This window comes from Neopelma chrysocephalum, unplaced genomic scaffold, assembly GCF_003984885.1.
Source record: "Neopelma chrysocephalum unplaced genomic scaffold, ASM398488v2 Primary Assembly neopelma1_132, whole genome shotgun sequence".
NCBI lineage: Eukaryota > Metazoa > Chordata > Aves > Passeriformes > Pipridae > Neopelma > Neopelma chrysocephalum.
In genome coordinates this window covers 701021-714998 of record NW_020897794.1, presented here as the reverse complement: position 1 = coordinate 714998, position 13978 = coordinate 701021, and the positions used below count along the sequence as shown (strand labels likewise).

General features: G+C 54.2%; 2 protein-coding genes across 2 annotated transcripts in view; one reads left to right on the top strand and one right to left on the bottom strand.

Annotated features, from left to right (window-relative positions):
- The window catches only part of DHRS11 (dehydrogenase/reductase 11), a 23448-nt gene extending 9763 nt beyond the window's left edge, over positions 1-13685 (bottom strand). The window contains exons 1-2 of the mRNA XM_027698790.1: positions 13520-13685; positions 2451-2660 (exon numbers count right to left, since the gene is read on the bottom strand). Of these exons, the coding sequence (XP_027554591.1) occupies positions 2451-2660; positions 13520-13651 (342 nt within the window). The 5' untranslated portion in view covers positions 13652-13685. The remainder of the gene's footprint in view (positions 1-2450; positions 2661-13519) is intronic.
- Positions 13668-13978, top strand: part of MYO19 (myosin XIX) — a 43798-nt gene continuing 43487 nt past the window's right edge. The window contains exon 1 of the mRNA XM_027698781.1: positions 13668-13682. The gene's annotated coding sequence lies outside the window, so the exon portion shown is untranslated. The remainder of the gene's footprint in view (positions 13683-13978) is intronic.

The following is a 13978-nucleotide window of genomic DNA, read 5'->3' as shown; positions in this document are numbered from 1 at the left end:
CCCCCAAACCCCACTGTCACTGCACATCCCCCCCAAACCCACTGCACATCCCTGCCCAAACCCCACTGTCACTGCACATCCCCCCCAAACCCCACTGTCACTGCATATCCCTCCCCAAAGCGCTGCCACTCCAGCGCCTGCACAGCCAGGAGAGAGAGATTTCCAAGCAGGGAAGTTGCAGCCACAAAGCGGGGGCACACAGCCAAAGGAGTTACCCTGAGCTCTTCCTCCCACTCACCAGCAGGACCAAAAGCAAAGCCCAGGCCTGTCAGGCTGCCCAGGCTGAGGTGGGTGAAGCATTTGGCTCTGGGGCTCCCCAGGGCCTCACCTTTGCATTAAAGGGGTTATTCAATGACACAAGTTGGGAGCAAACCCACCAGCTGCTGGGAGGGTGGGGAGAGGAAAATATCTGCTGGTGAAGGAAGAAATCTTGGGTGTCTCAGGCTGCTCCCAGTGCTACAACAGCGTTTTTGCCAAGCAATGTACAGATCACCTCTGGGAATAAAACACACTCCCAGCCTGCTTTCCTAAGGCTGCCCTTGTGGGGCCACCCAACCCATCCATCAGCCCCAAGCAGCACCCACAAGGAGGGGGATCCCCCAGGCTCCCAAACTTTGAGCCACCGTAAACACCAACACTGAAGTGTCTCACACAGGACAACCCCCTTTCGAAAATCTTTCTCCCCCAAGAGAGGTGGAAGGTGAGATAAAACACCAACACTGAAGTGTCTCACACAGGATAATTCCCCATTTCAAAATCTTTCTCCCCCAAGAGAGGTGGAAGGTGAGACAAAACACCAACACTGAAGTGCCTCACACAGGATAGTTCCCCATTCCAAAATCTTTCTCCCTAAGAGAGGTGGAAGGTGAGATAAAACACCAACACTGAAGTGCCTCACACAGGATAATTCCCCATTCCAAAATCTTTCTCCCCAAGAGAGGTGGAAGGTGAGATAAAGGGAGTGCTCCCACCAGAGCAGTCCAGGGAAGGGAGCACAGGGAGGGGAAGGGCCTTCAGCTGGGAAAAGCCACTGTGTCCCCCCCCAGCCTGCCCACCTGACAAAGAACAAAAGGTGGGAAGAACAAAGACAAAGCAGCACCCACAGAGACACCCACACACGGTCACGGCAGCCAGGACGAGGAGTTTACAAGGCACAGGCGACCCCCAGGGCCCGGCTCGCAGCGAGACAGCGCCAGGCAGTGCCCTCCTAAACTCCAGCTCAGCCTCAGCTACACTTCACTTAATTTTCTTTAAAGACTCCATGGCAACTGGGGCCCGGGAGATGCGGCTGTGCAGTGACCCGGGCTGGGCAGCCCACAAAAGCCTGGCTGGGCAGACAAAGCTGAGCTGAGCTTGCTTTGGCTGCAGTCACAGCGGCCGGGCAGTCCGGCCAAAATCCTAACAAGAACTTAATTAGCCAGGATATGGCAGCTCTTGCCCTGGCAGCAGGAGCCTGAGGCCTCAAAGTGCCTCTGTGTTCTGCTCTGCACAGCCCCCGAGGCTGCTGCTGGAGGAACAGCCCCCGGGCGCCGACGGATCCTGCCAGCTCTGGTGTCAGAAAGAGTGGCCCTGAGCCCACAGCTCTGAGCAGCTTTTCCAACAGACATGTCCTTCCCTTCACTAGGACAAGCCCTCAGAGCTGCTGGAGGTGCCACAAGGATCACTCAGAGCCCTGAGTTCCACTCCTGCACCTATGAGGATAACGATTCGTGCACAGGAGCAGGTGGCACGGGAGGGGAAATCACCTCCTGGCTCAGCACCTCACGGGCCAGAGCTGCAGGAAGGGCCATGGCAAGGACACACAAACTGCCCTGGGGTCCCACAGCCCCTGTGGCTGCCACTGGTTCATGGAGAAAAGGGCCACCCCATAATGACAAAAAATGGTGAAGTCCCAAAAAGATGCACAGCAGCACCTCAGGACAGGAGGATCCAGGGAGAGGTGCTGCTTGTAAATGGGATGGACCATTAGCACAGCTCCCACTTTGGCACACGAAACGGCCTCGCTCACATCCAGCTCTAACCAGATTATGGGCAGAAAATTAAGCTACAGAGACAAAAAAGCGTTACAGCTTTTTAAGCCAAAAAGAATCTGCCCATTTTACAACCCACTGCTACAACTAACAGGATTAGCTACAAAAGCCGGCGCTTGGCATTCGATTTCCTGTTTTATCCAAGAAAAAAAGAGTGAGGCTCATCACCCTCTGGAAAGCCAGTGAGCTAAAGGGAAGAGGCACTGAAGGTACTGAGCATTTCCACATTCCAGGGTGAAGATGTGTGGCTCAGCAGGGCAGGATGTCTTTCCACTTCTCAAGCAGCAAACCCAGGCCGTGTCGGAGCAGGTTGGGAAGCAGATGCTCAGCTCTGCACACGTAAAATGAGTAGATGGGACAACAGCACCAGAAGAAACAGAACTCTGGCCCGGCTCCCCCTCCCTCAGGGGCACTACTCACGTCTATCATGGTCCGCCAGCCCTCTGTCTTCCCCGAGAGCAGGGGCTCGGGCCGGGCCAGCCCCGCGTTGTTGATGCAAACATCGACCCCCTGGTGGAGGGTCTTGATGGCCGAGAACATGGACAGGATCTCCTCTTCGTTGGACAGGTCACACTTGTACGGGATGAGGGTCCCCGGGTAGCCGGCGCTCTGGCACTCGGCTGCCAGTTTCTAGGGGAGAGAAAGGAAGGAAGAAAAGAGCCATCAGCCTCCTCTCCTCGTGGAGCAGCTTGTCCAGCCACGGCCTACAAAACACACCTCAGGGCTGACAAACCACGGCCGGCTTTGCGTGAGCCGGGATTAAAAGCAGGCGCCGGGGGAGAAGCTCATTAAGGTGGTGCTCATTAAGGAAAAGGAAATATCGATATCCACGAGAGGCTGAGGCGCTTCAGCCTTCACGTTGCTGAGCTCGAGGACACCCCCAGTGCTCGTCCATCACCCCGGGCAGCACAGCTCAAGGTGAACAGTGCTGGCAAAACACAGACAAATCCTGCCGTGCCACCAGGCTGCTGCACGGACAAGGGAGGTGGCAATGCCATGCCTGGCAATCCCTCATTAGCCACTTCCAACAATTTCTCCAAGCATTTTTATCAGACTGGGTGATATAAAGCAGGGGAAAGGCAAGGGCTGCTGCTGCCCGCCCGCTGCAGCCACCGCCCCACATCCTGCGGAGGATGCCCTTTACCCCCTGATGCTAATGAGAAGCAGCATCTCATCCCTGATGTGTCACAGCAGCGACAGTGACAGCTCCCAGCGCCAGGCCAGAGCCACATGATGTCTGGCTCCTGCGGAGAGATGGACTCTGGCTACGAACGTCCACCAAATCACTCGAAGGCCGTCGCCCACGGCGCCGTCGCCGACGTGACATTGCAGCGGGTGCAATAAAGCTCTGCTCCTGCCACGGGCGGCTTTCCCGCTCCTCCCAGCTCCTCCCTGCATTCCAAGGGCTGCAATTCACCGCCTTTCATAAAAGGAGGAGCGAGGCCCAGCACAGGAATCTCCTGGCTGGAAGCAGAGGACGCCAGACAGTGATTGCACATGAAGGGGGCTGTGGAACAGCTCCGGGCTCGGAGCAGTGCCTGCTCAGGACAGGGACAGACACTCCAGGAGCTCCAAACCCCTCTCTGTGCCCCAAGCACGTTCATTTTAATTACTCTGTTTGGTAAATGATTTTCAGTGTTTCCCAATAGCTGAGCCCACCCCAGAGCCAAGGCCCCGAGCAGTGAGTTTAAAGCTGTTCTGCTTTGCCTTTTCCAGGAACCCACACCTTCCAAAGACCACAAGCCAAAAACCAGCCCAGCTCCACAGCTCTGGTCCAGACTCCACTCTCCTTTCTGACTATCAGATCAGGGGAGGCACTGCAGTAACACAAGAATGATTATTATTGCTCTCACAGCACCAAGCGAGAAGGGGACGGACGCGCCGAGTTCAGCCGGAGATCGATCCATCCCAGCAGCATCAGGATCCCCGGAGAGCTCTGCTCAGGCTGAGCTAGACAACATCTCTGCCCGAACAAAGGTGCCCCAGGGACTGAATCCTACCTCTCTGTGCCCCCCCTGGGGCTGGCTGCACTTTGCTGTACACGCAGTGTTGTTGATTTTGTGCTGATAATGGTAGAAAAAAATATATTCCTTTCAAAGATCAAGAGCACACGCTTGAAAAAACCCAGTTGGAGGGGAAAAAATCTGCAAAGGCAGCACTCAGAGAATTAAAAGCAGTATGAAGGGCTGCTGGAAGGTGCTAAACCACTCCAGGGATGGGGCCTTACTCCTGCAAAGATAAAAGAGGGAAAAATGGGCAAAGGGTCCCTCAGCCACTTCCCTGGCACCAAGGTTATGGGAAGAATCACTGTAATGCTAATTTAGTGGGCTCTCTCCATCCCACTGCCCACAGGCTGCAGCCCAGATGAAAGGGGAGATGGAAGAAGGGCTGCAATGTGCTCCAGGATGCCCCTGCCTGAGCAGGGGGGTTGTACCAGGTGACCCACTGTGGTCCCCTCCAACCTGACCCGTCCTGTGTGCTCTGGACAGCACCGTGGTGCTGGAGCTGCCCATCCTGTTTTCCCAGTCAGTCTCCAGATACACCAAGAGAAAGGTCTCTCCCCCTCAGAGAAAGGCTCCTCTGCCACAGCTGACCAGGGAAATCAAGTATCTCTCCAGATCCTTCTTTTCCTGTCTGGTGTCTCTCAATGCCTCGAACGAGACTCAACACGGCTCCTTTCATCTCCCAGGCTGCACTTGTGTTAACAAATTCTCTTTGAAAACCAAGTGCTGAACACCACTGACATCCAGGGGGGGCTGAACAGTGCTTCAACCATCCAGAGATAAAGAGTCATCACGGGCTCTTCAAAGAGACATCAACTGCAGGCAAGTTTTCAAGAGACTCGGGAAAAGCAACTCTCTGAGTCACGGAGCTTGCAGGGTTTTTTTTTTCAGAGCATCCGTTAAGTCACTCAATTAATTCTCATTTCACTTTGAGCACACCACACACAGGGAGGAAAGAAAAAAAAGCTGGTTTTCCACATTTCATAAACCATGTGAGAGTCACCATATAATGCAACACCAGTACAGAGAAGGCCAGTGAGCCTTCAGTGGCTGGAGATGAAAGTCTGAAATAAAATCTAAGCACAGAATCACAGAATGGGTTGGGACCTTAAAGACATCCAGTTCCACCCCTCTGCCATGGGCAGGGACATCTCCCACTAGACCAGGTTGCTCCAAACCCTGTCCAACCTGGCCTTGAACACTTCCAGCATCTCTGTCCCACACCATTATCACTGGATGCTTGGGAATGGACAGCCAGGAGCTACTGCTGCTGGTACAAACTGGGATAATGCAACATAAAGCAGAAATAGATGTTAAAACATTTAACCTGGAGCCATCCACTGCCATGGATGCAACCCCTCAATTCTGATGTGCTACCCAATCTCACATTCATGGGATGGTTTTGATACCTTGAGGCTCCATCAGTTCTCCCCAGAAGGGGTTAATGCTCTTTGTGCATATGACACTTGAAATGGGCACAGTGCCTTGCATCTACAATCAGTCTTGATAAAACAGTTTTACAAAACTAATTGATATAAAAACGTAAAGGGACTCTTAAGGGGAGGGAAAAAAAGACAAGAGTCACGTAGGGCTTTATTTGGCAAACCATCCCATTAACTTCAGACACGTTTAGTTCAGAGGGATTAAAGCCAGGAGAAACCATTAGGTAATTTTTAATCTAACCTGCCATTCATCACAGGTGCTTGAGTCCTACTGATAGAGCTTGTGCTCAAATACAGAACTGCACCAAGACACCAACTGGAAAAGCACTAAAGTCACCCCAATTACTTGTGCTATCCATAGGAAATGAAGGAGAAAAATCCTAATGAACAGCATCACAGCTGTGGAAGAAAACTGGGGGCTTACAAACCCTTTCATTTCACTGATTGGCAAGTTTGAAGCTTCTTTTAATTAAGATTTAATAACAGTACAACAGGATAATAGAGGAAGAAACGTACAGTGAATAAAGCCCTAGACTGGGGTTTATTTCCACAGTGCTCTGTGGGCAAGATCCAGAGCTGTGTCCCCATTGGAAAATGGAGATAACCACACTGAGCCCCCTCCTAGAGCTGTGGGTACTTTTGGCCCACATATGACCCGAGGATAAACATCACTTCACCCTCCTTCCCAGGCACTGGAGCCAGGCTCCTGCTAAACGGGGTCCAGTTGAGCAGCCACCCATTCCCAGAGCTGCTGACTGCCCTCCCACACTGCTCCAGACTCACGCTGCCCTTTTCCAAGCCCTTTCTCAGCAGTGAAACACCCAAAATTACGTTTTCCCCAGCTCACTTAATTTTCAATTTCCAACGCCACGCACGAGCCCGTCCGCCCCGCTGGCACTGCCCGGAGGTCCCTGCTGCCTCAAGGCACTCACACAACCTCTCCTGACTCACGTCAAGGCTGGAGGCACCTTTTATTTTTTTTCCTGCTTGCTGGGATCACGTTGCTACAGGGCTGGCGTGGGGGAGGAGGAGACGCTGCTGCCCGATGACAGCTCATTAGGGCGATATCTCTGCCTCCCTCTGAGGTGCCACTGCCCTAAACCCGGCCCCACAGGAGCCTGGCTGCTCCTCAGCCCCAGCCCCAGCCTGCACCACGCAGGTTCCCACCTAACCCAGAGTGTGGACGCTTCCCTGGCGTCCTCAGGCAGCCCCAGAGCTCTGACCGAGGCTGGAGCCGCTGTCCTGGTGCTCCAGCAGCCCTTGGACCAGCGCCCGGATTGCCAAGGCAACCCCAAACACACGGCTGGGAGGGCAGAGCTCCAGCCCTGACACCCTCAGATCGCAGCACGTGCCTGGTGTGTGTCATCCCCACACGGGGATGGAGTTAAATCAAGCCAGACTCCGGCTGATCTGGCAGCAGGGACGGTCTGAGGTGCCCGGCGACGCGTCCGAGGTGTGGTCAGAGGTCCGTGGAAACCAGCGATGCCCTGAAGATCCAAGGTGGGAAGGTCCAAGGTGGGACCAGCCCATGCCCACCCTGAATAAGGTATATAATTGAGTATATCAGGAAACCAGCCCATCCTCACCCTGAATAACAGAGTCGAGTCTGTCACCACACAGGGTGAGGAAGACTTGGGAGCACCCCTGAGGGTATCCAGGACTCATCCTCAGATCACTGGGGACTCACCCCTTCCCAGCCCCAGCATCCTGATGAAGCAGCAGCAGATGACAACCCACCACTGAGCTCCAAGTCCCAGGAAAACCCAGGGAGTGGGATCGAGCCCCCCCCTTCGGTGTGACCACGGCTGTCACCCCAGAGTCGTACCACAAGTACCAGAACAGCAGGTCCCCGACGTCAGAGCACGAGATCGGCCTCTTCTCCTCTCAACACCCCTCGGCGTGGCCCTGGCCCTGCTCCAGAGCTGGCACAGCCGGGACTTTTCCCGCTCTCCCAGCACCATCCCCGCGGGAGCATCGCTGTGTCCCATCGCTCCCGGCCCGCCTGTGTAATCCCAAGGAATCCTCTCTGAACAGGCAGATTAACTCACGCCGGGAGGGGCGTGGGGCCTTCCCCTACCACCCCCACCAAAATCCTGATGGCGGGTCCTGAATTTTGACCCAGCCCAGATTTAGGACCCACGGACGGGCACCACGAGGGCTCCCGCACGCCCCAGCCCCGCGTGGGAGCAGAGCAGCCACCGGGATTGGCACTTCCAGGGCCACCCAGCTGCAGGGGCTGTGATTAAACATCTGCCCCAACGCCAACGCCGCTCACGGCCACGCCGGAGCTAATCCCCGGCTAAGCTGGGCAGAGCTGCTGCTGAGCTGCCAGAGCCACACGGGGAGCAAGGTCTGGCTGCAGGAGCAAAACCATGGGTCCTCTGCCCCCATTTCACAGACCCAGGGTGGGCACAAACCCACCTGGGGCTGAGCAGGGCCAAAGGTGGTGATTTCCAGCCAGGAAATCACTGGTTACACTTCCCAGGTGGGCACTGGCAGGATGAGGGTCACAGCTCCACTTCAGCACAGCCACTGCTCTCTGCAGAGCTTAAACTATGATCCAGGAAAACCACCATCATATTTTCTCCACAATGCTGTGCCAGCTCCTTTCAGACCTCCCTGCTCCGGGATACTCTCCATAAATCCAAAACACAGCCCCTCCACGTCCAACGCTGCTCCCACACAACCCTCCCACCTTCCCAGGTTTTACAGGGGAAACAGGCACAGGACAGCTCCTTGATCTGCCTCCTTACACAGCAGAACACACACCCCATCCCATCCCGTCCCATCTCCAAAACCCCAGGAAAGCCTCAGTTATTTATTTTTAGGGCTGTGAGCACGACATGCCCTGGTATTGCTGCTCTGCTGCAAAGCCCAGTGGAACAGAGGAGCAGAGAAGGGGGGGCTGCTGCAATAAAACCTTCTCAAAGCACATTTTAAGGGACAAAGGGGGTGTTCTAACCTGGTTTAAAACCAGCTCTTCCCCCACATGCCTCAGGAAAACCATGGGGAGAGCAGAGCATTTGTTCCCACCACTCCAGACAGCAATTATGGGATCTCTCCTGTTTATCAGAAAAGGATCTGGTCAGGGACAAGTGGCAATAAAAGCACCTGAGAGGCCTCGAGTACCCACCATCCCTGAGGCAAGGCCTTGTCAACACAAAACAAGCCCTTCCAGAGGCCAAGGAGATTCTGAAGGTCATTTATTGCACAGGGACCATGCCTTGGGAATATCCTGCCCGAAGCTGCTCCTCCTGCCTTAAGAGAGGTGAAACCTGTGTTTTTGGGAACACCCCAGGAAACCCATCCCTGGCTGTGGGGCAGAGGGACAGACCCCACCAGGGACACCCACAGGGAGAGGCCAAAATGTCACCAGGTGACCTCTAAACCATGTGAGTGATTAAATCCACATTCACCTACTACGAAACAAGAAGCTGTTAATTAACTGCTTGGAGCATGGAAGGGGTCAGGAGCCTCCCTTGCACCTTCAGCCTGGGCAGTGCTGGGTGGAGGTGGCCAGAGAGCCCCCAAATAGCTGCTCAGGATGCTCAGATCCCACGAGGAAGACTCAGCTCCTTCTTCCTCCTCCCACACGGCCCCCAGTGCTTACAGAAGAGAGCACTGACCCCTTCAGAGACTGGGCTGCTCCAACCTGCAATCAACAGCTCAGCTTATCAGAGGCTGTTTCCTGAGCAAGATCTAACCTTGACAAAAGCCGTCCCTGGTTATAAATGTTACCTTTGATCAATACCTGTCACAGATGCATTGGAATGAATTGGCTACACCTTGCATTTCAAACCACATTTATTGCTCCCTGCACGGCTCTGCTCTGTCTGCTCCAATAAAGAGAGGAAAAAATGGGTTTCTTTTAGAGCACGACATCCATGATGTCCCTGGCCATGCTGGAGCAAGGAATTCAAGGAATGAACAAGCTGCTGGAAGATTTCTGGTGTGGCAGCATCAGGTGCTGCCTGAAATGAAGCAGGTGGGACTGTCTCACCTGGAGCTTCTCCCATCAGTGGCAGCCCTGGCCGTGCTATGGATCCAGGGCTCTGATACTGGAGCTGGAGGGAGAGCTCCTGCCAGCACTTTTGCCATTCTCTACAAGTATAAAAATACATTAATTTTAATTATAAAAAATTATCATCAACTGCAAACCCTTTGGAAACAGCTCCCTGCCTTGTGCCTCCCTGCACTCCAAGAGAAAACCCATGGCATACCTCAGTGCCTTCACCACACCTGCTTTTACCACAAACCCTCCCAAGTCTTTCCCCACCCCTGGGAAAAACCCTGTGAAATAAAATTTACACATCACGTGGAATAAAAGACCAGAAAAGGGGGCTGCCAGCCGGGGTAGGGGGGAACATTTTGCCCCACACATGTGGAAACTCTTCCTTTTTTATGCTGCTGCAAGAAGTCAGACACTAAACACAAACTCCTGGAAAACATTGGGAGGAAGAAAGTTGAGGAGCCTGGAAGTGAAGCCATCAGAGGGATCCTGTCTGCAGGATGGAGTGGCTGTAAATCTCAAGGAGTCTCCCTGAGCACTGGAGACCCCCAGCAAAGGGGTCCCTGTGAAGGTGATCAGCACCCAGGGAGCAGTTTTCCCCCAAAAGCCTGGCCTGACAGGCTGCTAAAAACGCTTGGCTGCCTCAGTAAAGCTCCTGACTTGGAACGCGTGGCCGTGTCTGAGGAGCAGAGAACAGCTCAGCCAAAAAGTCCTTGACAGCTGTTAGTACCTCCAGGCTTCGCATTTAAAACAAGCCTTCAACCTGAATTACCTCCTGGCATGCAAAAGTAAAATAAAGCCATTTTTAATTATATTCCGTTCCTCGATGTCTGACTGTCAAAGTCACCGTCGGGTGACCCACAGGGTCTCCGCTCAAAAAAGCTGCATGAGGGGGGGACACGAGGCTGCCTGGGAGCAAGGGAGGGACAGCACTGCAAATCCAGCCACTGCCAAGGGAAAAAAGGACACTTCTGCAGTTTTTTTTAAGCATTAACGTTTTTATTTCAAAAGTCAAATAAAGAGCACTGGGGTCCCCACACGGGTTTAGTGCCAAACCCGCAACTTTGCAATTCCTTTGTTATCTTGCCTCCAGCCCTTATCTGATTTTCCAAGAGATTAAGAAATCTTGACATAGTGTTTATTGCCCGAGCTAAAATCCCCCCACGAGACAACCTGCTCTTTCAGTCACCAGTTTACTGTGGGTTGTAAAACCACAACACAGAGGGGTTCCAGCCACTTCACCTTAAAATTGGTGACTCGTGCAGAACACTGATGAAAACAGATGCTTTTGTGCCAAAAAGTCAGGATTGTATTCCTGTGTTTAAACCCTACTCTCTGCCCCCTTTCCATTTTAAGCTGCCTCGTTATATTTTTCTGGGTTTGCTCCTCTGAACATCATCATGTTCAACATCATCCACGTTGGTATTTAGCAAATTATTCAGTTTTAATACAGCAACGAGATTTGTCCTGCAGCCACTTTGTTGCCCAGAGCAGCTGTGGCTGCCCCATCCCTGGAAGTGTCCAAGGCAGGTTGGACAGGGCTTGGAGCAACCTGGGATAGTGGAAGGTGTCCCTGCTCATGGCATGGGGGGAAAGGGATGAGTTTTAAGGTCTCTTCCAACCCAAACCATTCCATGACTCCATGATTCCATGGCAACACCAACCCCCTCAGCTGGCAACACCAACCCCCTCAGCTCCTTCATATTCCTCTCCTCTTGTCCCTCCATCACCACATTCCAGCCCCAGACGCCAGCACTGCAACCTCATCCTGCCCTTTATATCTGAGCTGTGCTTCCCAAATTGGAGCATCCCTGGAATCCCCAGCAAGGATTCCTGCACGGATACCATCCTCCTGACTTGGGAAACCAGGAGGAGCAGAGGAGTGGAGGTTGTGTATGACTCTGGTTATGCAGCAACCAGCCAAGGCAAGAACACGCTCACGGGGCACTGACAGCACAGCCCTTCCCATCTCCTTCTCCTGCCCGGAGCATCCAATGCCCCTCCAGTGGGCAGGAGCCCTGCAGCAGCTCCAGGGATGGGGTCTGGCATCACCCACAGTGCCAGCCACAGCACGGTCATCTCACACCCAACACCAGCTCCTGCTCCTTGACGTGGCTTCTTACAGCCAGAAATCCCAACCCTCGGCGGCAGCTCGACAGTCCTAAGGCTGAATATCTTCCTTTTTTCTTAAAGGAAAGCCCCAAGGTGAAGCACCTGGAGGAAAGCTCAGCTCTCATTTTGAAGCATGGAGCTGGTACAAAGCCCCATCTGTGCTGACACAGCGTCCCTGGCAGCCAGGCCGAGGTGATGGACCTGTTCCCAGAGTGACCCTGGGTCACCTCACGCTCCACCACCTTCCCTTTCCCGAGCAGGCAGCGCTTCTGGGATTTTCTTCCTCGTTAAGGAAACATGCTCCACAATAAATAAACCCAGAATAGCAACGGAGCAAGACACAGTCCAGACACCCACCAAAACAAATGACAGCACACTGCAGACACACCTCGGTCCCAGGGAAGAAGAGGGAGGAAACAGGGACAAACATCAGCTGCCCTGGGAACACGTGTTTTTGAAGCACGACAAGAGGGCTGGGAGGTGTGAGCAGCCCCAGCACCTCTCAGCACTTGTGCACCCCCTGCAACCCCAGAAATCACTGAGCCAAGCCTGGCTGCACCCGGTGCAGAGTCAAACAGAAAGGCAAAGCCTTTACAGGAACTCTCATTCCTAAATCCATGCTGTGTTTTGGCCAGAAAAGGCTCAGAAAGGAAGGAAACTCTTCTGCAGCACCGAAGGAAAACAGCAAGTTTCACTGATTTCTTTACCAAGCGAAAAGATTCCAAAACAAAACCCAAGGAAAAGGCACTACTGGAAACAGCAATATTGGAAATAACTTTGTTGTCTTTTTTTGGAGGGGAACGGGAAACAACAACATCCTTTACAGCATCCCTTGCCAGGCACCGTGGGGCTCCAGGAGCCTCCCAGGCTGCGGAAGCACATTAAACACCGTCAGCTGCACGTGGGAGAGCCTTTGGAGAGCTCAGCTTTCGCTGCAAACCACAGCAGCAAAAAAGCTGGGAAGTCCAAAATTAGAAGCAAGCCCCAAAGGACAGTTCAATAAGTCATGTTGGTGTGTTCTCTCTGCAAGTGGCATCTTTCTGATTCACAGTGAAAAAGGGGGGAAAGTCTGGTTTCTTCCAAGCATTCCTTTACTCAACCCCACTCAGCACCACCACCAATGCTAAGCTTTGGTTCCCGTGAGTTTTGGACAATTTATTCTTGGCACAGTCAGGGTGAATCCTTATCACCTTGGCCAAGGAAACACAACCCCTGGATGTTGTACAGATCTCCTTTGCATCCGTGGGCACCAAACAACCAGCACGGCAATATTTAAGCTGACTACAACTTATTTCCTACCTCAGTGGAAACTTCTTAAACAGCAAATAAGCCTTATCTCATGCCACGGCAAGGCAGAGCCGACAAAACGCACCCAAATACAAGAAGGATCGAGAGAAAACACTTCTTTCAAGCATCTTTATTTTCAAGCCAACGCCGTGAGGTTTTTGACGCGGCTTTAGCGATGTTCCTCGTCGGGGCGAGGACCCCAAAGGGCTGAAACTCTGTTTCATCATTAAATCACAAAAATATCCCGTCTCCCGAACAGCCGAAGGGCTGGAAGCCCCAAACCCCGCGCAGCCCGTTCCCGTTCCCGGGGCCGGTCGGGCAGGTACTATTTTTAACCACGATAAGAAGCGTCTCCAAAAAAAAACCAACAAAAAACCCCAAAACTGAACGCGCTCCTCGCTCGGGCAACTCCCACCCTCCCGTCGGGGCCGGGGGCTCCGGGAGAGAGCGCCCGGGGCCGGGCGGGGATGCGAGGATGGAGGACGAGGGGGATGGAGGGAGGGGATCGCCGGAAAGGGGGGTTTCGGGCACACGGCGAGGGTGACCCGGGGAGCGGCCCCGCCGCCGGCGCGGCCTCGGGGGGGGGAGTCGCCCCCGCCCCCGTTCCTTCCCCCCCCGCCCCCGGGGTGCCGGTACCTCGATCTTGTCGACGCTGCGGGCGCAGCCCACCACCTTCATGCCGTGCTGCACCAGCGCCCTCGCCACGGCCGCGCCGATGCCCACGGAGGCGCCGGTGACCAGCGCGACGCGGCCGGTCCAGCGCTCCATGGCCCCGGCCCGGCCCCGCCGCCGCCGCCGCGCACAATGCACCGCCCGCCCGCCGGCCCCGCCCCGCGGGACACGCCCACTGACACGCCCATCACACGGACACGCCCATCGCGGGGACACGCCCCCCTCCCGGTGCATGCGCTGAGTTTGCGGGGGCTCAGCCCCAGCGCGGAAAATGAGAGTTACCGTGGAAGGGTTTGGGGTGGGAGGGAGCTCGAAGGGCAGCGTGTTCTAGCGCCCCGCATCCCAGAAAAAACCTGGGCTGTTTTATCCAGCTGTCTCCTGTCTCCCTTTCCTTTCCATCTCCTTCCCCTTATTTAGATCCTT